Raw genomic sequence first — 25,759 nt, 5'->3', positions numbered from 1 at the left:
CACAGTATCTGTGTTTACAGCATCAAGGCCCAACCACTGTCATCACTGACCCAAACACACACAAACTAAACCCACACACTCAGATGTGCACACACACACACACACACACACACACACACACACACACACACACACACACACACACACACACACACACACACACACACACACACACACACACACACACACACACACACACACACACACACAAGCATACACCCCTTATTCTCATTAGAGTGAAATACCTGCTCTGTACTCTGATACTTCCTCCGTTAGCCATTTTCCACTTTCCTTATCACTCCCTGTCCTCAGACCCTCACACTTTCTGGTCTTCTCTTCCCATCATCCCTCCTTCCAATTTTCCATCCCACTTCATCTCTCGTACCCAAGGTCACATGACTGAAATCTGGAGGAGAGGCTGGAGGTCTCCACAAGGTCCAGCTAATTTGCTGCAGATGAAAACATGCACATACATCCACGCACATGGACAGGGGAATAAGAGTTTACAATGCATTGCTCACATAATGCACACAAACAAATCTACAGGAAGTCTATTTATATCCCACACACTCCACAATTATGCACTCAGAGCAGCATGGAGAACAGTGGTGTGTATTGTACCTTCCCTCGACAATCGTTCCATTTTCTCCCATCTTATTCTCCATATCATCTCCATCTCCCACTGAACTTCCTCTCGTCATTACCAGCTGCAGGGAGATATGATGTTTCTGGCAATAACCAGCCACAGATGTGAGGAATTTTGAATGGTGACGGCACTCATATGTGCGAGAGACGGGCTACTGGCTGGGTCTCTCTCTGATTTCCATCTTTCTAGCAGAAGCCTTTGCTCTCAGACAGGGTGAAAAACACCCACTGGATTCCTGCTAGGAGAGTCAGTAATGAGACTGTGGTGATGAGGGCTTTTTGTTGGTGAAGGTTATCCAGTCATCTGCTGCTTGTTATGTATGAGCATGCATGTTTGTTACAGTGACGGATGGACAGCAGATAAAAAAAAGAGAGTCAGACAGAGAATTAGGCAGTGTTGCATGCATATGAAGATAAATCAATGTAGAAGAAAAGGGAATGAAAAAGAGAAAAATGGAGATTTGTGCTGCGCTCCAGTGAAAGTATCTGACTCATGCCTGATTGTTTATTATTGCGAATGACTCTGTGGTCCTGTCAGGAAGCCGCAGGAGCATTACTCACTGAACCAGAGAGAATATAGACATGGAGCCTAACTCCTTCTGCATATTTATCCATCTCTTTCCCTCTGGGTTGTTGTGCGCACATGGTGTGAGTTTACAGAAACTACCGGGAATCCCCACGATGCAGTAACTTATGATCTGCACTGTGATAACTAATGTGTTTTCTATTTAACAGACCCCCTATTTAACGTGCTACAGCGAGCTGGGTGTCACATCTCCTATCTTATGCTGTCATCGCTGGAAATAGAGATGACACTCAGGAGATGGGCCTGGATAGCTTGTCTCCACATCCAACCTGCCACCAGTTACTTCACCTCTTATCTAGGACGGAGAGGGTGAAGAAAAGCAGCATAAACAAACCCACATGCCTCTCCCCCTTCTTTTACACCCCTGCTGAGTTTCCTGTCTCAAACAAGTGCACAGAATACTACAGAAGAAGAAAAAAATGACAACATATTCCTCTTGTTTTTGCAACATAGACTGCACCTCTATCAGCAGGGCATTTATACTTACACCATTGTTGTATTATTCTATTGAAGACAGTCCCTTGGCAAAAGCTTAATTTATATTTCACAGGTTAGAGTGTGCTTTATATGCTTTTATTTTGAAGTCCAGCTCTTTTCTTAAAGTCTTTTCTCACAATAATATTACAATGAATATACCTTCAATGTATGGAGGTTCTAAATATTTTTATAGTAAAGATGGAGGGACATGTTGATGGAAGCAGAAAGTTAGACAAAGAGCCACATCAGCACAGTTTATACAATATGTTTTTAATGGAGGTTTTGGCTATTTGGAATATACTTCATGGGTAATGTAACCCCAGTGACTCACTTTAACGATCACAAACTGATAACACTGTCACTGCAGACTCAGCAGTAGTCATATGCCACAAGAATGGCATCAAATAACACTTATCTTAAAACTAAACATACAGAGGAAGAGGCATTCGAGGGAAAGGTGATATAGAAAAGGGCGAGAGAGTGAGGGAGAGAGAGATAAAGTCGTACACACACGCGCAGAGAGAGAGGGGAGGGAGAGAGAGAGAGAGAGAGAGAGAGAGAGAGAGAGAGAGAGAGAGAGAGAGAGAGAGAGAGAGAGAGAGAGAGAGAGAGAGAGAGAGAGAAGTACTTAGAGAGGAGACGCATCCTTCGCGCAGTGGTGAAAGCAACATCTCCTGCATCGCAGTCCGACAGATCAGCGAACAGACAGTCCAGTTTGATTTGAAACTATCGTGAAGAGACGCTGCCATGTGGATTTACACTCTTCTTTTCCCTCTCTTCGTCATTGCTTGTTCTGGTAAGTTTTGGCCAAAAAACCCTTTGTAGAACTGCGCGTATTGCTCTGTGACGGGCTGCACGCGCGCTGGAGCTGCTGCTGAACGAAAAACAACACAGTCTAACAGAAGTGAGGAGAGGCTTCATCAATGTAACTTTATTACACTCTGTTTTATGCAATGTGGCGATCGTCAGTGTTCAAGGCAAGCAGGACGTTATGTTTACCATCTTAAAGAAAATCATTTGAATTTCGCCTCTTACTCAAATCAGATAGTGTTATTTAGTGGATCCATAGTGATAGAACACAGTTGTAAGAACATTTCTCAAGAAATGATCAGCCAATGGTATGACAAACGATGACTTTGTTTGACAGCCAGTACTTTTTTTTATCTCAATTGTTCTCACTATTGCATTCATGTCTGTGCCAGAGCGCATTACGCTGCAGAGGCACGTATTACGACATGTAGGCCTATTTGAATTGATCACGAGATGACGAAACATGACAAAAAATGGAATAGACTGATTGCTCACTGTCTCAAAATGTGACCCATATTAATACCCAATTCAAGTTCGGCCATCCTGTGGTCCTAGAGCGCGATTTTGCGGCACATTGCATCTACAGGCACTCAAGAAAACTGCCGAGCCGGTCAACTCAAGTTGGAGATCGGACAGTTATGACACCTCTGGTCCTCTGAGATCAGCAACTTGCTCTCAGATCCTCCCTTCACTCGAATGCTGAATCTGCATTAGCAGTTCTGATGTACAGTGACTTGTTCTTGTTGCTGCAATGGTTCCTAGAAACGACAGCTTTCCAGGAACCCTTCTATCAGACTCACCATGTGGTGGAGTTTTTTTGTTGATAAAAGCCCTTGAATCGGCTGAAGTGCATAAAGGCCGAGTTGAAATCAGTAAGAGGAGGATAAATGAGGAGGAGGAGGTGGTAGAGAAGGCCTTAGTTTACTGTCTAAATGTAAATGTCTACCTGGCTCTGACTCTGCAGAGGGCATGTTCAAACTGACATTCACAGCACTGATTGCCCTCTATATGTGTGTTTGCGTGTGTGTGCGTGTGTGTGTGTGTGTGTGTGTGTGTGTCTAGGTTACACTGGGTGCAGTGATGAATGACTGTGCATCCCATTAGGTGCTGCAGATTAATGACAGTTAAAGGGGACTAATTTACACATTGTTATGCTGTTCCTGAGTGTTCTCAGTCTAACTGAGCTCATTAGCAGAATATTTAGACTGCTTTCCAAACCATAGACAAGAGTTTTAGGGGGTATTGTTTCAATAATAGTGAACATTGTCGTAAAACTTGAATGATACACAACAAATACAATTCAATTTAGTTCCTGTCAAATCAAAAGAATGGAAGATATAAACAGCAATATGAAATAAAATAATCATAATGCATGTAAATTTATCCAAGGATGTACAGCTCTGGAAAAAATTAAGAGGCATGGCCTTTGTTGAAGTTCAAAAGACACTGGAATAGGCCTGCTGTTGTTTTGAGGAAAAACAAATTGGACTGGTCCTTTAATTTTTCCTGTATATTTTTCATCTTAGCTGAGCAGCTGATGTGACCCAAACTAATCCCTCTGACTGTCACCTATGTTTGGATAACACTATATGCACATGACTGTCAGCTTTATTTGTCCACTATACAATTTACTGAATGTTCATAGACGTGTGATGTAATGATGTTTCAGAGGCCAAGAGAAATGCACTCCAGGACTACCAGAAGACCAATGGCATACGACTGGTTGTGGTGACCCCTGATTCCTCCCTTCTGACCAAAAGCAGGAAGCTGAGCATGGCCAAATGTGCCAAAGCCTGCAGCCGCAACAAAAGACTCCCCTTCACCTGCAGGTACGTCTGTCACCTGCATTGTTTCTCTCTATTACGCTCTAAGAGTGTCGGCGCACAAAGAGTGAATTGGAGGTTATCTAGTTCGTCACTATAATTAAGCTTTTGAAGGTAAAATGCACTGTTTGGTTCAGCTGGTCACTTAATGCTTAGCATACCTGGGGGGGGGGGGGGTTACTTCAAGGCACTGAAAGAAAACTGACCATTATGTACTTCACTTTCCCGCTATCCTATCTTCCTTCTTATTATCTAGAGCATTCCTCTATGATCATAAAAACAGGAAATGCCAGTGGCTGTCGTTCGACAGGAACTCACCAGGAGCTCAGAGCCAGCAGGACTTCAACTCCCAACTCTATCAAAAGAAAGGTGCCCTTTATTGTTCCGCCTTTTTTCTCTGTCAAATGACACTAAAGTGATGTCTCCCCATGTCACTCTTCTGAAAAATGTCCCCACATGGTCTCACTTCCAGTCAGCAATAAGACTTTAGCAAACTACTTGTTTGTTTTAAGGACATACAAGGGTTTTATGTCTCTAAAAATGCCTGTTCTCAGTGTGATTGTAGCCTTGTAATGACAGCATCCCTCAACAGGAAGGCAAGGAAGGGCAAGGACATTTGTCGTGTTTACTGTGTCGCCCCACATTATGGCCCATTTTCTGTCATTACGTGGTGTTTGTTTAAACGCTAGAAACCCCCACCCCTCTCCACACTGACTGACCACAACTCTGAACATGCAAGCTGTGCAGCCTCTTTGACTAGATCCAAATGTTTTGCAGAAGATTAGAAAAACAGATTTTTTCTTTTGGCTTTGTCTTGTCCTTGTTAAGCTCAGTATTAGAGCTGAACATCCCTGTCTGTCTGTTTTCTCCATCACCCGTCCTGGCTATGCGTAGACAACATTTCACACAAGTCCTTCGCTCATCCCACTCACACATTTTTTACTGACATTTTGTCTCTCCTCTTCCTCTCTCTCTTCCTCTCTTTTTCAGACTATGTTCAGGAGTGCATTGTGGGTACAGGTCAGAGCTACAGGGGGCAGAGGTCGGTGACGGTGAGCGGGATCCTGTGCCAGGCGTGGGCCTCTCCTTTCCCTCACGAACACAAGTAAGAACTTGATGTACTTTTTAACACATGTCAAACAAAGTTGCGTTGAAGCTGCCTCTTAATGTAAGCTTGGGCATGTTTGTGATGCAATTAGCTAGTAGCTAGGGGCTAGCCTCCCTGTGTGTGTACGTGTATATGAGTATGATATATTAGGGGTTGATTAGGCTCCTGGGAGCAGTCATTCATCAGAGCTGACCTCATTGTAACGCTTAACAGAGTCACAGATCATTTCCCGCTGCAGCCCTACTGTTTATCTAGGTGTGCGTGTGTGTATTAGTCTGTGTGTGTTTCGCCGGGATTAGGATCATATTTAATATGCAGCCTTTGGTTAAGCTGTGGGTATCCCACATGTAAAACCTCAGATAAAGCTCTTGTTTCAGTATGCAGGAATCCTGTCTGATATAGTTTCACTCCCAGTAGAAAAATGAACGATTTAAATGGAGTTAAAAAACAAAAGACAGAAGGGAAGCAATGCCTTCTGTAGGATAACAAAGGTTGGATTAGAAATAATCTTTGGTAAATACCTGGTAAGTAACAAGATAACTGTGTGTATCCTTTACAAAAAAATGTCTAAAATAGTGTTAAGTCTTTTGTCCTGCTAATGTAGATGCTCCATTACAAAGAAAACACAAGACATGACTTCTGAATAAAGATCTCAAAGCTTTTTCTTTGAAATTAATAAAGAGTATTATCTTTTTCTATCTTCTTGTTGAAAAACAAAGAGACCCAGGGTACTGTTCTGTGTCCTGTGAAGATGTTATTAAAAGCACACTAGAGAAACTTCAACAAAACAAGGACATGGTGCATCATGACCCAGCTTTTAATAACAATCAGATAACCTTAAACATGACACTTGCACCTCATCTGAGATCTTAAAATCCGTTCAACCACAATCTTCCTTCTTTCTCCTGCACTCTTCTCTGCTCAAAGGTATTAAATGACCCTGTAGCCTTTGTAGTGTGTCGTCACTGAACACAAATCAAACAGGGCATCGTACCTTTGTACCTCAGCTGAACCTTCTTTATCAACTGCTACTAATGTCTCTGTAGATCAGGTAATTAAACCCAGGTGCTTTGTATGTTTGAACGGTCAGTGTACAGGCATGGGAAACTCTCACCCATACTTGCCCACGTACACACTGGAACAAATTGCATTTTTATCAGAGAAAGGTTTCTCCTCTTTTTTGAGCAGTTAATGCCCTCATTTTTTTCACCTGTCATTAAAGCCTCTCCACTGATCATGAACTTCAGAACTTTGTCTTTTCATCATCATGGGGAAAAACACAGTTTGACTAATAAGACTGCGCTACAGGTCCGTCATCCCCACTGACAACTACAGCCATGTGCTGGCCTGATGTAGAAGATATGAGTCAGAGTGTTTACACGACATCCAGAACCTGCCTCATGGAAAACTAACATTGCTTCAAGTTATTAACCTGGTTTCTTGCACTGAAAACATCATGTCATTGATACTTTCATTTGTTAGATTTGCCATCAGTTTCTCAAACACTGGTTCATTTTTACTAGTCGTACTGACAGGTAGGTTTTAGCCATCAGTTAACAGCAGCAGAAGCTCTCATAACATGCGTAGGTGATTCGTCACTCTGCCAGAGATAAAAGACAACACAAACTGTGGCCTTGGGTGTTTTTCAAAAGGAGGTTGCTCTGCATGCTAGCTGAAGTATTTGGCAAGCGGTCTCGGTACACGTGTCTGTTTGTGTAACTGCAGCTCTGCTTCTGACAGATTCACATCCAAGAGATTCAGGAAGAAGGACCTCCGAGAAAACTACTGTCGCAACCCAGACAACTCCACTGTCGGCCCCTGGTGCTTCACCACTGATCCTCGTCCACAGCTCAGACACCAGGAGTGTGGCATCCCACTGTGTTCAGAGGGTAGGCTACACTCACACACACAGACACAATGTGCCTGTCTGTATTCATCTGAGAGGACGTTTATCTAAAAATAATGTCCATTTCAAATTGTAAATTGCCTCTCCAACTGAGGCTTGATAGTTTGAAATTAGCTGCAGCAAATTACACAATCACACAGTGCTTTGGATGAAGCAACGCTGGCTTTAACTGAGCTCTGCTCTACATCTGTGTGTATTTGTGTGTGTGTGTGTGTGTGAGGTACAGGTTTTCTTTATTTGCAGAGGCCAGCTGCAGCTGTTTCCAGGTGTGTGGTTCAGTTTATGCTGTCCTCTCTCATTCCATCAGGTTAGGGTTTGTAAAGTTGTTTGAGCCTAAGGAGGCTGGAGCCAGAATGTTGGAGGATATTTATCCCCTGTCATTTCTTACAGATAAACTGTTAGCTGTTACATTCATCCCTGTCGCACACATAGAAGGAAACTGTTGATTTATGGATCTGTTCAAGTAAAACTTTGATATTTACTTTCCCAGCAGTGTTTCAGCCTGTCTGTTACATCACACTTACATTACTGTCAGGCACTGATGTCTCCCGAAGTTGGGGATGATAAGAAGCCCGTTATCTAACCCCTGGGGCTTCTTGCTGTCAAAGGGGCTGTTTCATTTGCATGTATGACATTGAATCAAGCTAATGAGGAACCAGGCTGTGGTTTGATAAGAAATGATGGAAATCCTTCTTGTCCTTAGACTCACACATGTTGTTTCACTAGGTTATCACTAGTTGTGACACAGGCACCGACTTATTATTATGATAGAAAGTTATTCCGAAGCAAATAACCAGAGGGGTTTCTCCAGAAATTACTCAGTCCTAATAGAAAACACACACACTGACACGCAAACATGTTGTGGGCGAACACACTTGTGCATGCAGCCAGTGGTATTAAATGTGCTCTGTCATGACAACAGCAGACTCACAAACATCTGGTTTTAATCCACATGTTCTCTGTTGTTTACACTAGACCCTGTGTGCTACTCACCTCACAGCAAATGGTGCCGTCTCAACATCAAAGAGATCCATGGCTTCATTAGTGTGGCACATAATCTCTGCTTCCATGCATTAAGTGTATCATTTAATGTGGGGAGATCTTTTATGAAGGCTTTTGTTGTGACATGTTGCATAAGTGGTGTTCTCTTGTTATGCGTCTTACTTACAATACTGAAAGTGTTGTGGTTTACTTTCATTATGTGCCTTAATCATAGCTTTCAAGTAACTTTGAGGAACTTTAACTACTTATGCCTTTTCATTTTGTCATATTAGTATTCTCAATTAAAACTGTTTTTAGGGCCTGTGTCCATTAAAAGGTTTTATTGCATAGGCAGCTCTGATTTTCTAAACAAAACCAGTGCAGTCCAGTCCATTCAGGGCTCAGCATCCCAAACTTAAGAATGCCCTTGGTGTCTTTTTGCTGAGGTCACAGCACCCTCAGCTGATAACAGTTCAACTTTTAGAGTATGCCAAATTATTGACCAATCAAAACCAAGAAGGGGAAGGACTTCGATATCAATTATGTCAACAACAATGTCAACGGTCCATATGGAGGAGAGAACTAACCACATTGGTTTTTTCAAGGATTCAATTTCAAGGTCTAGAGCTGCTGCTAATGCTACATGATTTTTGTCTTTTTTAATAATTTTTTTTTTTGTTAAATTCCATTGACTAAGAACAAATATTAGGCATCCAGAGCAACTGAGAACCATAGACTGTGTAAATAATGGACGTATCCGTGACGTCACCCATCTGTTCCTGAGCGCTGTTTTGAAGCCAATCGACGGCGGCAGCCATATTTGAAATGCGGAACTCAACCAGGCAGAGTGTGCCATAAAGGGGCGGAGTTTGAGCCTCCTAGCCCAAAGCTATGTGTTCCCAACCGGGAGTCAAGTCAGTCATGTCCTTATTTCGGCAAAAACTCGTAATCTTAATATCTTCTGAACCGTTGCGTTATAAAAAAATTCACCCACCGTACAAAGAGATAAGCTACGAAGGGCCAAGCCGTTTTTTTAACCAGGATGTAAACATGTTTATTAATGCTGCAAAGATCATCTTTTTCCCATTCATGTCTATGTGTTTTCCGGTGTTTCTGCAGCCAGCCTCAAGCAGGTCGATGAATTGCAGTTTATAACACTTCTGCATGGGCTTCATAGTTTGAGACCGGAGGTTGCTGCTTGCTTGGAACAGACTTACAGATCACCACTCTAAGAAGTGGAAGTACCTGTGCCAGTAACTTCGGTTAGAAGCACTCTTAAATTGAAGTTGAGGGTGCTGCCAGCTAAAAATACTCTGTCAGTGGACACAGGCCCTTTCACCTGCAGAATGTTAAACTTTAAGAGGAAAACTTTAACAAAGGCTCTTTCAGTCTACAAGCTGAAATTGCTTTTTCGTCATCTGCCTTGATGACAAAGCTGACAGGCATTAAACATACCTATATCTTGCAGATGATCTAGTTTGTTTCTGTAGGCCAGACAGGAACTGAATGTGTTTCAGACCCAGTATAAAGTCCTGCCTGCATGGTTAAGTGGTAAAATCAATGTGTCAATAATACAGAAAGACAGGCATATGAGATTTTTTGGTTGATTTTTTTTGTTTCTCTAAGCTGTTGTTTGTTTGTGTGTGTGTCATTGCTGTGTAGTTGAGTGTGTGACTTGTAATGGAGAAGATTATAGAGGACCCATGGACCACACAGAAAGTGGAAAGGAATGCCAGCGCTGGGACCTTGACGGACCACACAAACACCTGTACCACCCCAAGAGGTATAACACATTCACGTGCACACTCACGCACGCACACACACACACACACGCACGCATGCACGCACGCGCGCGTGCGCGCACGCACGCACGCACACACGCACACACACACACACGCACATCTGCATCACTCTAAAATGTGCATGCTAAATCACTCCCCAGACCACACACTGGATATATCTACTTTAACAGCAAAAAACATGAGACCACTTAATGTAATGACAAGTTCTTCAAGCAAGATTGTGGTGCACTAACTCTCAAGATGAAGAGATCTAGAGACTTTCCCTGAAGGTTTGCATTCACAGTCCAGAGTGTAATTGTGTGTTTTTAGAAGCACTTTGCTGGGAACATTTTTCAATCCAACTTAATTGGCCCAAATTCCTTTAAGCTCTCATTAAATTGTAAAGCAGACCAGTATCCAGCCATGAGATAAGCTTATACCCATTTTAGGGTAGCTATATATTTGAGTGTGCATTAGTATTCCCTACATTATCTCTTTGTGTATGTGTGTGTGTGTGTGTGCGCCTGTGTCAAGACAGTGCTTCAGCCAGTAGTATAGCAGGTGGTCTGGATTAGAGGGGACTCGTTAACACATCCTTAATCATCCCAGTGTTTGTGTGAACGAGGTCCCAGACTGCTCATAGCACTAATGTAATGAGAGGGTCCCACAGCCTGATGCTGCACACCTGGAGGAGGGAGGCCTGGAGGGATGAGGGACTTTTGGGCTGGCTTACAGTAGAACACCTGTAGTTATGCTGCCTATTATCTCCCTCATTCCCCTGAGTGCTGAGCAGATTCACAGATGGAGTCCTTGTTGCACCACTCCAGTTTTTAATGCCTCTGTTGCATGCAATGGTGAATTATCCTCCAATTCTAGGCTGTCCCCTTAAGAATTGAGAAGAAAAATGAGCATAGTTTTCATTTTTTTCCATTGAGATGAATGGATGATTGATGAGACTTTAAGTATTATCTGCCACTTTTACTTATCTTCAAGTTAGAGTTATGTTATAGACTGCACTAAAGTGCTATACTACATTTTTGCTGTTGTTTTTACATAGATTTAGCCTCTAAGATTGCTATATTGCATGTTTTGTATTAGGTATCCTGACAAAGGCCTGGACGACAACTATTGCAGGAACCCAAATGGACGTCACAGACCCTGGTGCTTTACCACGGACCCAGATGCAACCTGGGAGTACTGCGACATCAAAGTTTGTGGTAAGCATGCATGTGTGTATTTATTTAACATGCATTTGTCATGCATGATAAGTGGAAATGTATGTCTGCTTTCTGTACAGGCCTATGTAACCGACTACTTTTATATGAACAATTTCCCTTGCCTTAAATCTACCATTCCTTTCTCAATCATTGGCCAGAGCTATAGAATACACATACACACACGGGCACACACACCAACACAGAGTCCCCCCCTTCGGTTTGGCTCTCTGTTATGTCTTCTTTAATAGCCAGAATGTTTATTTTCCCCCTATGCCACTGGCCTGCTGTTTATTGTTCTATGCCAGCTCTTATGAGCGGGAGTCAAACTGCACAGGGCTCAGGGACTGCTCCACATTAACCTCCTGTTACACACACAGACACAACACTGGGGTCATACACACTACAAGCAGATTGCTTTCATTACACCTCTAATGTGTGATTGATGTGTAAGCGCCAGGTGTATGCGTGTCTATACACTTCTAGTAAAGCATCAGATACTGTATGCACTTAGCTGACCTATAATCAGTGATGAGTCACTGGGACAGCCACTGTGGTCCTGTAGAACATAAAACAGAGAGCCCATTGGTGTTATTGTTGGGCTCAGCTTCTCTCTTCTGAGTGTGTGACTGGCCTGTTTGTCTGCTACAATCATCAGCAGTCCTGGCACCATGCTTACTAGATGGCACTCCTCCATGTGGACCCTGTGATTCACTGCTCCCCCCCTGTTTCCCCCCCCCCCCACTAAAAACTGTCTCCCACCCCGCACTCTCTCCCTCTCTGTCTCTCACTCTCTCTCTCTCTGATATGGGAGTTTGTTGGGAGCAGACCAAGTTTATGACCCAGTAAGTCTTAATCAAAACAAGGCAGAGAGGGGAGAGCAGGAGACAGGGAGACAAAGTGTTCTTTTGTCAAGGCTGGCTGTTTTGTTCACTGTCACAACCAGTGTGTGTCTATTTTTAGACATATTGTATTGATGGAAAATGTCTGGTTTCCAGTGTTGATAATTTGCTGCTTAACACATGCAGTGGTTGGATACAGTCATGCACAAGGTTCAGGCTAATGAACTCAAGTAATCTAAGCATAATGAGCAACCATTGATAAACAGCAGAACTGATGAAACTTTGGCCCTCTATTATTTCTTATTTTGGCCTCACTACTTTATATCGTTGGTCCAAACTTGGAGAGAGAGACAGTCTGTGCAAGGCAGGTGGCAAACAAAAATGAATCTCTCAAAGGCACTGTTGTTCCTACATCCTGTGCTGTTCATGATTATAAATATTTGGAAATGTTAGCAGATAGCGGGGAGTATTTGCAACTCTCATGAAAACACTTCAAAACAAATTGCAGGTTTGCATAAACTAGAAATTTCAAGTCAAGTTCTGATTCAAGCAAATTGACTGTGACAGAGTTTGCACCACTGAGTGTTGAAATTTAGGAGATAAAATCAAACACTTCCAATTTTTAATACCAGAATCAAACGGGTGCATTACCGTATATGTGAGAGGAAGATATGATAGGTGGGCAGGCGAATGGAAAAACCTGTGATGTGATGTGGTTCATCGAGACATTAGTGCAGTTCATTTGAAGTTTAAGTCGCTCTTATAGAGTTCACCAACTCCCAACCCTCTCTGAAGATCACACTTCCAGTTTCTCACATCCCTCCATCCATTTCATCCAAGTTTGGAGTGCATTAGAGTCTCTGCTTTTACTGTCCAAATGTGTAGCTTGAATAAGCAAATGTTTCCCAATGTATACAATCACAAGTAAATAACAAGCATGGGGTAAGATTAAGAGTATTGCTTATTGGAACACACATTTAATCATGCCTGATGTTTTCTTCGTTCCCTACATTGGTTTAAAAAGTTTAAAAAAATAAGCCATCTCTTAAAACCAATCCATATCGCCCTTTCCCTGCATAGGGATTCTTCAATTTGCTTCAGCACAAATTGGCTCTAAAATGCATGATGCCCATTTATATGTTATGCCTTAGCCTGGTTTTTATTAGTGTTTTTCAGGTGCTTCAAAGGCCAATGAGTGGGTGTGTTTGAGAAAAGAGCTGCATTTGCTCACAAAATGTTGGAATAAAAGGCTTGCTTTTGTTGTTTGATACTGAAACATTGTTCATGTTTCATCCATGATACCACGAGATCCTTGGCCTTACCGACTACTAACAATGTGCCAACTGCAATCAAATCATATGGTCTCACACAGGTTCTGTGAGAACATATGCGGCAAGTCAACTGAATCAATGTCTAGTAACCAAACATCCCTATATGTTGTTGTTTTTTTTTTTTTTACAGAAACACCTCCTAAAAGTAATGCAGTGGAAACCACTGAGTGCTACCAGGGCAGAGGAGAGAGTTATAGAGGGACAGTGGACCTGTTGCCCACTGGACTGACATGCCAACGCTGGGACTCCCAGTACCCCCATAACCACACATTCATACCTGAGGCCTACCCCTGCAAGTGAGTCACACTCCTGCCTAAAACAGCCATCCACACACTCACCCACCTGCATGCACTTATATCCATGCAGATTACAGGATAACTTTCTCTGTGATTTCCAGAGACCTTAGAGAAAACTACTGCCGGAATCCAGATGGTCAGGAACTCCCCTGGTGCTTCACTACAGACCCAAGAGTGCGCACAATGTTCTGCACCAACATCCCTCAGTGCGGCGCCCAAAACAAGCCTGTCAGCGGTGAGGGACTCATCGGCTTAATATGACAATCAAAACTGCGAGGGAAAAGCCGATTTTCTCTTCGTCTGAAGTACAGAAATATCCTACATTTTCATATTTTGTAGACAGCTGAGTTCACATGTGACCCTGTAGCCGCACACATTGGCTTGTTACCACGTTTCCTCATCCCTGCGGATAACTGTAGCCCTATAAGACTGTGGGAAGGACTGACCGGCATGCCTCACATTAACGAACTCTGACAGCAGCTCAATGTCAGAGACTGTCTGGTCTTACTGGACAGGGAAAGATGGAGTGGAAGGATAAGTGCTGGATGGGGTTCTTTCTGGGGTAGCATGAGATTCTGAAGGGAAAGATGCAGATCTATGGCTGAGTACACAAATGCAAATTTCCCCAGGGATCTCTTGGGTATGACTTTGAGATTACATGAACTTGCATTGGGATTGTAAACCCTCTCGGTGGTCGTGTTGTGGTGTACCCTTGAGGACTGAATACATTCCCACATAGAAATGAGATGCAGGGTGACAGACAGCTTTAAGTTCTTATTTATGTGTTTTTCTAAGGACAGCTTCTTGGTGTTCCCAGTGCTACACATTCAAAATCCAAACACAATAGCTCAGACACAAAGTGTATCTGTGTATGATTGACTGCATCTCTTTTTTAAGTTCTTTAAGCAACAATAGTTGCAAAGCGTGACTATTATCACAATGATGCAGACTACAGAGGGTTATTAATATGAATAATATTTAGAAGTACCTATTGTGCTTCATTTTTTTGGTTCACAAAACGTGAATTATGTGCCTTGAATGCATATCTTATTTTGTTTCCTCTTTCTATCCAAATACAGACTGCTATGAAGGCTTTGGGGAGAATTACCAAGGAGAGCAGTCAAGGACTAGATCAAACCTGCCCTGCGCTCCCTGGAGAGACCACAGCAACAGGTCCGCCCACTGGATCTCTCTTACTTTCTGACCTAATAACTTTCCCAAACTGCACTGTGATGGACAAAACAGGCCAGTGCCATCAATAAACTGCAGACAAGTGCCTCTGTCTAGAATAGAGATTAAGATGTCACACAACTCTACCATATGTAACTCATCACAGACAGTCTAACATAGGATAGAGGTATTTAAATTGTGAGTGGGATCAAAGGGGACTACTGACAATGAGCAGAAAACATACAATTTCACGGGTCTCAACAGGAGAAAGATAGTTTGGATGCTTGTACAGCCTTAGTGGTTTGTGAAATGTGTCAACAGCCATGTGTGTGAACCCGAAATGTGGTGGATAGTGAAGAGTCTTGACCCATTGTTGACCTCCAGTTAAGTCTTATTGTCGTTAGCAGATCAAGTCGGGCTTCTAGTTTCTCAGAGGAGAAAACTGCTCCTGTGGGTTCCGTGACTAGCCTCTTTAGCATCTCCTAATTGCTGGAGAAGTGTTTCCCTGAAGATGACCTAACACAGCAGGAATGACTCCCAGTGATAACTTGGCTGGGGGATATACACTTCACTCTCCACCTCTGACCCCAAAGTTCTCCTTTGTAAGAAACACTTCAAAGCAAATCAAGTGCACTGCTTGGCTCCTGCCCAAGGGTCAAAAGTCATGGTTAGGGAGTCAGTGAGCGCAGGCTGTTTTGCTAGCCGCAAGAAATACAACATACACAAGCACAGATTTGAAGACTCTATGTCTCATTTTTCCCTTACAATATCCACATTTTCAGCCATGAACGCAGTGTGGGAAAGAATTCTATGTGTGGTTTATAATTCTTATGAGAATCTCCTCATGTGTGGGATATGTCTGCATGAGCACATGCAAGAAATGTGAGTGTAGGTGGGTGTATTCTGTCTCAGTGAGTAATTCTCTGCAGATCACCTTCTTATCTTGTCCACAGGGACTGAGCCTACACAGCTGTGCAGTTTGGATGTCTAGATCGTATCTTACCAAATTAGTTCAACTTAATAGTTATAAATTGCAGACTAATACTTCTTTCTTTCATTGGAAGCCAAATCACTCCCTGAAAGAGGGGAAAGGCACTTTTTTACCACCAAAACTCTATCTTTAGCTAACTGTATGTCGATGAAAAAATAAGTTATTGGATCTGTTGTGCTTGTGTGTTTGTTCAGTGGCATGCTGATGGCTGGCCTGGAGGGAAACTACTGCAGAAACCCTGATAAGGACAAACATGGTCCTTGGTGTTATTCCAACAACTCTGCCATTCCCTGGGACTACTGCAATGTCAAACCATGTGAGTGCATGCAATACCATTGACAGTGCACGCGATTGAGACACAAAGACACAACTGGAAAAAAATCTGTGCGAATATGTGAAATTGAAAGCTTGTCACACTGTTTTTATCTTAGACAGAGCTAGTGTGGATTTGCTTGCACTTCTTCTAGCGGTGTGTCTCACTTACACACATAGACACATGTTGTATTTGCAGTGTGTAGATATGTCTACACTCACAGGTCAGTGTGTCAGAAGAGATTCACAACTCATCCGGTAGACAGGAAAGGGCTCCTTCTAACTATTCCCACATGGACCTAGAGCTAGAGGCATTGTGAATGTGTGTGTGTGTGTGTGTGTGTGTGAGTGTGTGTGTGTGTGTGTGTGTGTGTGTGTGTGTGTGTGTGTGTGTGTGTGTGTGTGTGTGTGTGTGTGTGTGTGTGTGTGTGTGTGTGTGTGTGTGTGTGTGTTTGCACGTCTTTGATTGTTTCTGTGTGTTACTGGAACTGTGTTTGTTTCAAATCACACAGGTGTTGATAGTTTTTCTGGGCAATAAAAATGTATACTGCGTACACATTTTGTACCAGCTGTAAACAGACCATACAAGTGATCTGCATGTGTATTACAAACTACTTTTACTATCCATCACAGGTTGCATTTTGCAAACAATGCTGCTGTGTTTTAGAAGAGTTAAGTAAGGGCTTATTTACAGTGAGTTGACACACCCCAACACAAAGCATGGGGGTCATGTGCCACCCTGAAGATATTCAAATAGGCATTACCACCAACTCATCATACTCATCATACATTATCCATCATCCCACATACACCGGACACATATGAACCAAGCGGCAACCTCCGGTCTAAAAATATGAGTCAATGCGGAAGTGTTAAAAGCTGCAGTTCATCGAGGATCCGCTTGAGGCTGGCTCCAGAAGTACCGGAAGTCACATACACATGAATGGGGAAAAGGCGATCTTTGCAGCATTAATAAACATGTTTACAGCCTGGTACAAAAGATGAGTGTAGTCTGAATAGCTAATTTCTCGATGTCCTCTCACTGTGAGGGGGGTGAAATTTTTTTCTAATTCGGCAATTTCGAAGATATTGAGATTACCAGTCTTCCAATGAGAGGCACAGCTGCCTGTGGGAACACTGCAGCTGTTGGCTAGGAGGCTCAAAGCCCGCCTCTTTACGTCACACTGGCTCGACAGAAGCAATATGGCTGCCGCAGCCGATTGGTCTCAAAACAGCTCTTCAGAAACAGATGGGTGACGTCACGGATACTACGTCCATATTTTTTACAGTCTATGATATGAACACGTAGGACACATATATGCACACCGAACACATATATGCACACCAGACACATATATGCACACCAGACACATATAAACACACCGGACACATATAAACACACCAGACACATATGAACACGTAGGACACATATATGCACACCAGACACATATATGCACACCAGACACATATATGCACACCGGACACATATAAACACACTGGACACATTACATGTGCATTTCATTTAGCAGTGCTATGGCTGACGGGACAAAGCTTTTGCCAAACCGGGCTCGCCTACAGTATCGGGATCTGTATCTGCGACCAGATGGGAGTGGTGTGAAGACTGAGTAGAGGGGGTGTATGGGGTCCAGTGTTATGGTGCGTGTTCTGCGTATGATGGCTCTGTTGGGTGTGGGGAGGCGGATGATTTTGGTGGCAGTGTTTGTGGTGCGTATGAGTTTGTTTTTGTTGGAGACAGTTAGCATGTTGTAGTAGCAGGGGGAACAGTAGAGGATCATGGGTTGGATGATGCTTTGGTACAGTAACAGTACAACCTCCTAGTAGGGCGAATTACTTAACATCTCAATCCGTGATCAAGTTAATACAATAGCCAGCTTTTTTGTTATTGATTACATCAAACTGAACATTCAAATAGGTTTCAATTATAGTCAATGTGTGTGCTTCCACTAGCTCCGTCTCAGCTCTGGCAATCCGGGGCCCACCGCAGCAGAGATTACAGAACAATTCCTAATTATAACAGTCAGCTAATTGTTTTTCAGTTTGTATGGAAATGATTGGAAAAGCTAGCCTAGAACCTGAAGAGTACTTTTGGTTATTTTGAAAATAGTTTGTTAGCCATTAAAATTATGCCGAAGTGTGAGGTTGCATATAATCCTGATCTGTAAAAAATGCCCAACCCTTTTTCTTTTTTATCTCCCCCTTATCTCTGCAGGTGATGCTTCACAGAATACCATTCCACTGGGTGAGTGTTTCTGTCAGCTGGTCTGCTTGTCTGTGTTTGCAAATGGCTCAGTTGCCGATCTGTATTTTTAAGCCTGCAGGCTGTGGTGTCTTCACAGCCTGATTAGTTGGTAGTATGGTACATGATGCAGTACAATATTTTGTTGAGGGAGTATATTTTTTTTGTGTATGTTTATGTATATAGAAGAGGTGTGTATGAATGTGTCTACAATAACTCAAGTGCAGGGTGTAAACTCCTTCATCACTCTACATGAAGAGCTCAAACAACACCCATGTGATTTATAAACTCTCTCTATAACCACCTTAATGAATAGCCTCATCAGTATATCTGGTTATGCGGTTATGTTTTATATACAGTAAAGACAATTATGGCGGATCATTAGGCAGATCAAGCTCCTCTTGTATTGTGTGTGTGTGTGTGTGTAAACTTTAACACACCATTAAACTCAGTATAACTCTGCCTATGAAAGTCTTGTATTAAATATATGCTGTTGTAAATGTTACATTGAAAAACATGTCTGTGTTTTTGTGTGTGTGCATTTCCAGGTGAGTTCTCCTCTGTGGGGTGTTTTATCCATAAAAGAATCAGGATTGTTGGAGGAGGTCCAGTGCGCATATCTGATGGCAGCTGGATGGTCAGCATACAGAAAGGGTACGGTGGTGCATTCATTATTCTACACATTTTTTCTCCTCTATTGAAGAAGAACACTCGGACCGACTTGACTTGAATTCTTATGACATTTCAGGGGAATTTTCTTTTCTTGTCATTTTTCTTGAAGTGAGGGATTCCTCTGCTGTTTCAGAGGACTGCCACTGTGCTAAATAGCCTATGCATGCAAAAGTTTAAGCAGAATTTGTTGCACTTTTTTATTCTACACTAGTAGCCAAACAGTAATTGGGCATCATAGAATCAAAATGTAAAATGTGATCAAGGTGTGTGATATGGTTCCACAGACTTGTAAAGTAAGGATGTCATAGCATCTCTGTATGTCTGTCATCTCATGTTTACAAGGTTCAGTCATAGTACTTTATAAGTCTTCATGGAACAAACAATGTGTAATTTCTTGGTTTTGTTGTCTCTTTAGGTCGGTGCACTGGTGTGGAGGTTCTCTAATACGAGAGGATTGGGTGCTCACTGACAGACAGTGCTTCTCCTCATGGTAACTCCATTACTCACTGTCTGTTAATGTCATCTATTTCCCTTTGCTTAAAACTTTATGTTCTTTTATACCCGTAGCGTATTAGATTTCAGATTTATGTTTTCAGTTGATATGTTTTTCCACTCTTTATTCAAGCTTTAGTCCCTAACTGATTCTGATTTCTACTGTCGGCTCGGCTCAGGCTGAGTCTGTAGAGAGAAATAAGAGTGGAATAGTTTATTGAGCATTACCTCTTGTCTTGTGCCTGTCCAGTGTTCCAGACCTCAGCGAGTATCGGGTGTGGCTGGGAGTCTCAGATATTCGAGAGGGTGCTCCTGACTGGTCTCAGAGACAGGAAGTCAGTATAGCTCATGTGATATGTGGCCCAGAGGGCTCCAGTTTGGCCCTCATAAGACTGTCCAAGTAAGTACCTGGAAATTACTCTCACAGCTTCACTAATGTATGTTTGTGTGCATTTTTGATGTTAATGATTTTTACTTACTGTGCTCATTAAAATTCACCAGGCCAGCCCTTCAAGCAGACAATACAGTTCATACAGTTCAGCTGCCTGTGGCTGGGTGCTCCATCCCGGAAGGAACAATGTGTAAAATGTACGGCTGGGGAGAAACCAAAGGTGATGATATTCAATATTCTACACTCACTACAGATGTTGTATTCTTACCTTCCCTCCAGGTTTGTGATGTATTATACTTTTATATTGGATTTCTCCTGCAGCAGTCCTGGATTAATCTCCATATTATTCCTTAAAATTACATGAGGTGGAAATGCAATGTATATTGTAACTCAGTCCCCCTAAATTATTGCTTGCTGTATATCTAAGGTGTGCTTTCTAACCGCAGGTCCTGGCTTCTTGCTGTGTGGCTTGATATGCACCAGAGATTGATATTTCTAATATAAGTTATAATATGCCATGATAAACCATTTAGACTCTCCCCTTGCTCTTGAAATCAAATCATGCCAAAAATAGACGATTTCTGTAGCACAAATGACGCCAATTGTATGGTATTGTATTGAAAAAAAAACAGATGCAATAAAGTGAAACCTTTCTGTTTTCAAGGCACCGGCCATGAAGACTTATTAAAGGCGGTCAACCTTCCCATCGTCAATAATGAGAGGTGTAGAGAGATGCACAGAGGCAACATCCATATCACCAACACCAAGATCTGTGCAGGAGGCAATAGGAACGAGGGAGTGTGTGAGGTAAACTGTTACTTTTCACATCCTCTTCATGGTGAAGTGTGTTAGCATTCAGACAGGAGGCTAAATAAGTGTTAAAGTGCTTTATATAAAAACTCCAAACTTAGGATTCACATGGTGCAGTCCTTGTTGGTAAATAAGAACAAGGCTTTAGACCTTTAGATCAAATAATTGTTCCCAGGGTGAATATATGAGAGTATTAGCGCCTTGGTTCAACATTCAAAGCTCAGTTTGATTCACATCTCCAACACATGTTCTTTGAATCTGCAGGCTTAGTATTCAGTGTGTAGAAAATAGAGCAGCTGGAGACTGTTGCACCACATTTCATCAGCGATCAAAGCCTTGCGTTTGTGGTTTCTAGCTTTAGAAGAAAGCTGTCCATGTTCGCAAATAGTGGCGATGCTGCTTGTCACTGAGAGCAATAAAAGTGCTTTCTTTAAATGTAAACACTCGTGATAGCCATGCACTGAGAAAAATATGCTGCCTGTTTTTCCTTTTGCAGAGGGATTACGGAGGCCCTCTGGTGTGTCAGGACGGAGACATCAGGGTTATTGTGGGTGTCAGTGTCCATGGCAGAGGCTGTGCTCGGGCCAACCAGCCTGGTATCTTCATCAACGTGCCCTTCTACACGCAGTGGATCTACAAGGTCTTCAGACATTATCCCAACCCAGAGATCATCTAGTGACTCAAAGAGGAAAAAGAGCAGCCTCCAGTGACTGAACGAACCGTCTGTAAATCTAGCAGTGCACTCAGGACACCTGGTTTCTATGTTGTTCATACCTACACAGCTTACGGATCGATATGAATCTGAACAAAGGAAGCCCCTCTTAAAGACGATGGGCGAGGAAACACTGTGATGGAAGAATCAACCAGGTCATAACCAGATACCACTCTGAGCCTGAGTCATTGATGGTAATTATGAGGAGTAAAAGTTATACAGTTCATATCTTACACATGGGAATTGAACTGTTGAAGTAGCAAATGGTAAAAGAAGGGACCCTGTAAACGTTGAATGTAACATTAACAAAGAGAGAGATGTATTTGGTCAAGTTGGGAGCAAACCAGGCAAACAAACATTCCATTTCATCCATTTTTTTTTTTTACAGTTTTCTTTTGGTAGCAAATTCACCCAAGTGGTATGTGTGCATGTGAATACTCTTGATTCCTGGCATTACTTGAACGTTTTTGAACACCAAAGTGAAGTGGTTCAGCAGCTCCCTCTGTAGAGTACATCAATGGGCCACTTAGAAAACTATCCAGTGGTACTTAGAGTGGAACTCTTAAGTATCTCAAGGGGCTTTGATGAAGTGGTCCTTATTGTAAAAAGTATTTTAATGAGTGTGTTTGTGACACTCTTAAGCTGATTTGGGTCTTATAGATCTATGACTAGAGACGTGAATGTCATGTTGGTCAGATTAATGATGTACAGCGTGTAATCTACATTTCAACATTCAGTCAGGTTTCTGTTTCAGCAGTGGAAACATAAACTCCACTTTTAGTATTTCAAAGCCACTGACTGTTTGAAATGATAATATTGTTTTGCATTCAGTGCATATGAAAGGGATTTATAGCTAGTAGGGCCTTATAGGATTTGATAAAAGAAGCAGGAAATTTAACAATTGAAACCTGACTATGTCCTCAAACTCATGCTCTGGTATATAATGAGTGTGTTTGTGTTTGCATTTTGTTTTTGTACATTGTTCTGCAGCAGTGTCTGTATGCATAAAAGACAACTGCAGGAGTGTGTGTGTGTGTGTGTGTGTGTGTGTGTGTGTGTGTGTGTGTGTGTGTGTGTGTGTGTGATGAAGCCAGAGCTGAATGAATTATCCTCTCCCCACACTCAGACCTTGGCGGACCTCCAGTTCCAATCCACTCTGGCTATCAGCGTCACAAAGTCTGTCACTTCAAACTTTGTGGAGGAAAAGAAGAGACCGACTCTGTAACTGCATTGTCTGTAATGGCTGCTCCACTAAGATGACTGAATGGGCCTCCAGATAAATTAGCACATCTCCTTTGGTGGTGTAAATGTTTGGGAAGGCTTTTTTATTATAACAGCATTGTGTTTGTAGGAGTGATAATCTGTGTGTGTCTGTGTGTATCTGCTTATGTGTGAGCACTGAAGGATGCTGCAAGCTGCTATATTCTACAGGTTGTACAGTAATGTCTTATGCCTCTGTATCATGTACATTTATCATAACTTTAATGCCATCTTATCCTATATGCTAAATGTTAAACCCAGTTTCAGTAGTTATTTTAAATGTTTTATGATGTTTGTCACTATATTAAATGTTTTTTTTAATCTACAAGTGTGATATTAATTTAATATTTTAAATGTCAACTTTTTTAATGCATTTTAAATAGCTGTGAATACTCAGCCAGTCCTTGTGCCAGCTTTAGAAATTAAATCAAGGCTGTTTTGCTTCCCGACCAGAAGATGGCACCACAGCAGCACATAGACTATGATGAGACACACACACACACTCACACATGCACGCACACACGCACACGCAAACACACACACACACACACACACACACACACACACACACACACACACACACACACACACACACTAATGTCCCAGTCTCATCCAGTTACATGCACAGAGACGCACACACCTCCACACACCACACATTTTAGCCTTGTAGCTGTATTCAATCAAATACTTCAACAGAATGATCTCCTGGTGGCCTATTCAGAGTTTAACACATGCAATGTAACCGATATGTGGAGGGCAGGACTGTATGTGTGTGTGAGTTGGTTCATGAGTGTGGGCTAAGGGTTGATTGAGAAACAGAGAGAGTGCGTGTCAAAGTGTGCTGGAAAACACTGAGAGCTGCAGATTAATTGTGATTCCATTGATGCCGTATTAAGGAACTTATGGAGCAAGCAGGAAATACACAGGGGTCGACATTTTCTGTTTCTCCAGGCACACTTTGTCAGCTGATGCTGACACAACACACGCCTATACAGTACACACACACGCACACGCACACGCACACGCACACACACACACACACACACACACACACACACACACACATACAGAGCACTCTATGATAGCAGCTACTGTAGAGGCATCAAAGGGATATGAAGTGTAAGAAGTTTGCTTTCATCTGCAGGTCAGCTGGATGGACAGAAAGACAGGAAGTGTGGACGTAAACAAGAGGATGGACACATTTACATTCACATTCACATCCACATTCACATTCACACACACACACACACACACACGCACAATGTGCAGATTACTAGTACAGTAAGATCTACAACATGCATGAGGCTAAGGATGCAGAGAGCTTGTGTCAGGGCTGTTCATGCTAGTGAGAAAGTGTGTGTGCTTATACTTCTGAGTGCGTATGTGCGTGAGTGTTTGTAAGAATGAAAGAGAAACAAAAAACAGACTAAAAATGCACATTCATTCTGAAACTAAGAAGCTCTGTATTGATTGAGTTACTGTTGTTGCTAAAATGGCCTGTTTTAAATCTGGTACAAATTGCTGAATCTGAAAATTAAGATTTGAAGTTTGCTGTAATTATGAAAAATACTCAATTACCAAAAAAGTCATATATGTGTCACACCGCTTATTAACACAGCTACTGGCCGATTTAGCGAAAACAAAATTGAGAGGAAAAGATAATTTGCAGAGCTGTAATGCGACGAAAGACGGAGTAAAAAGCGGCAGGATCTGAATTGCTTTTTCCTATAGGGGACAAGTACAGCTTGTACCCAAGAACTGCTGTGCATGTACGGGTGTACGAATGGATTCAGACTGAGATGGTGTCATGAATAAATGTGGCATTTCCTGATAAATTTCAAGCTAAATCTCCTGCTGGCTGTCCATTGAAATTCAAACAAAGTCGGAGGGAACTCTCACATGTCGCCACAGTCGGCTGCAGATTGCACGCAGAGATCTAAGCCCGACTGGTGGCGTCTCAATGCCTCTGTATGTCCGTGTCTGTATGTGTGTGTGTGTGTGTGTGTGTATGTGTGTTATACGTGTGTATCTTAGTGAGAGAGGAGGCGACTGGTTCGGAGACAGGGGGAGAATGAGTCAGAGTGAGAGACTGATTATTTCAGAGAAAGGCTTTTATAAGCCACAGGACTCCCATTACAGATCATTGACTCAGACTTAGTTAAGAATATCTTTCATAATCTAATTGGGTTGTCTTTGTAATGTCATTTAAACTCCTTTTAGGCACTTTCTCCCCTCTGTGGACTCTTTAGTTTGAAGGACCCCATCTCTCTCTCTCTCTTTCTCTCTCTCTCTCTGGGTTGTATGAATGTTTTCAAGTGTCATCTTTATAGTTAGTACAGGCAGAAGGAAGTGTATGTGGATGATACTTAAGTCTTCAATTGTATCCTTATCGTATCAGAGTTCCATCTGAGATACCTGACACACCATTACTCTCCCTTATTTTACCATCAATATGACTCTCACTTTACAGTAAACCAGAAGAAGGTTTAACAAAGAGAGTAGTAATATATTGGCATTTCAGACACAATCATGCTATTAACAGACTTAATGAGTATCTATTTTTTGACGGAACTTTAAATGCATTTGCAGACTGTTTGTCTACCAGCTTACAGAATGAGATTTCATTGAGCTTTCAAGAAATTGTGAGTCAGAAGAAAGAGGTAGAGCAATCTATATGCAGCATACACAGTATGAGCACAATGCTCATGAAATTAACTGCCCAAGCCAAACAAAGTGTTCAATAAACTTATGGAGTGCTAGATATTGAGTGGCTGACTATAAGTGCCTGACTAACGTCTCATTGTTGGAATGCTCATGCAGGAGGTGAGACGTGCTGCTACAGAACTTTAGAGGAAAATAGGCAGCAAATCATCATTAGTTGGATGTGGTGAA

At 42.2% G+C, this 25,759-nt stretch overlaps 1 protein-coding gene across 1 annotated transcript; it reads left to right on the top strand.

The window, feature by feature from the left end:
• The first annotated feature begins 2,359 nt into the window (after nucleotides 1–2,359).
• On the top strand, nucleotides 2,360–23,161 carry LOC117814372 (hepatocyte growth factor). The gene is made up of 18 exons (XM_034685658.1): nucleotides 2,360–2,504; nucleotides 4,188–4,347; nucleotides 4,598–4,710; nucleotides 5,332–5,446; nucleotides 7,190–7,338; nucleotides 9,999–10,119; nucleotides 11,216–11,334; nucleotides 13,635–13,800; nucleotides 13,902–14,035; nucleotides 14,880–14,973; nucleotides 16,156–16,277; nucleotides 18,504–18,533; nucleotides 19,079–19,184; nucleotides 19,618–19,692; nucleotides 19,945–20,094; nucleotides 20,196–20,305; nucleotides 20,750–20,892; nucleotides 21,392–23,161. The coding sequence occupies exons 1-18, from the start codon at nucleotides 2,456–2,458 to the stop codon at nucleotides 21,569–21,571; spliced, it is 2,136 nt and encodes a 711-aa protein (XP_034541549.1). The 5' UTR covers nucleotides 2,360–2,455; the 3' UTR covers nucleotides 21,572–23,161.
• The last annotated feature ends 2,598 nt before the right edge of the window (nucleotides 23,162–25,759 follow it).

Source organism: Notolabrus celidotus, chromosome 6 (assembly GCF_009762535.1).
Source record: "Notolabrus celidotus isolate fNotCel1 chromosome 6, fNotCel1.pri, whole genome shotgun sequence".
Taxonomy (NCBI): domain Eukaryota; kingdom Metazoa; phylum Chordata; class Actinopteri; order Labriformes; family Labridae; genus Notolabrus; species Notolabrus celidotus.
This window is presented reverse-complemented; position numbering and strand designations above follow the sequence as displayed.

Excerpts from the sequence above, each read along its gene's own strand:
- LOC117814372 (XM_034685658.1), top strand. The coding sequence starts at position 2,456 with ATGTGGATTTACACTCTTCTTTTCCCTCTCTTCGTCATTGCTTGTTCT. Across the intron at positions 4,348-4,597 it reads AGACTCCCCTTCACCTGCAG|AGCATTCCTCTATGATCATA; the intron begins GTACGTCTGTCA and ends CTTATTATCTAG. Across the intron at positions 16,278-18,503 it reads CTACTGCAATGTCAAACCAT|GTGATGCTTCACAGAATACC; the intron begins GTGAGTGCATGC and ends TTATCTCTGCAG.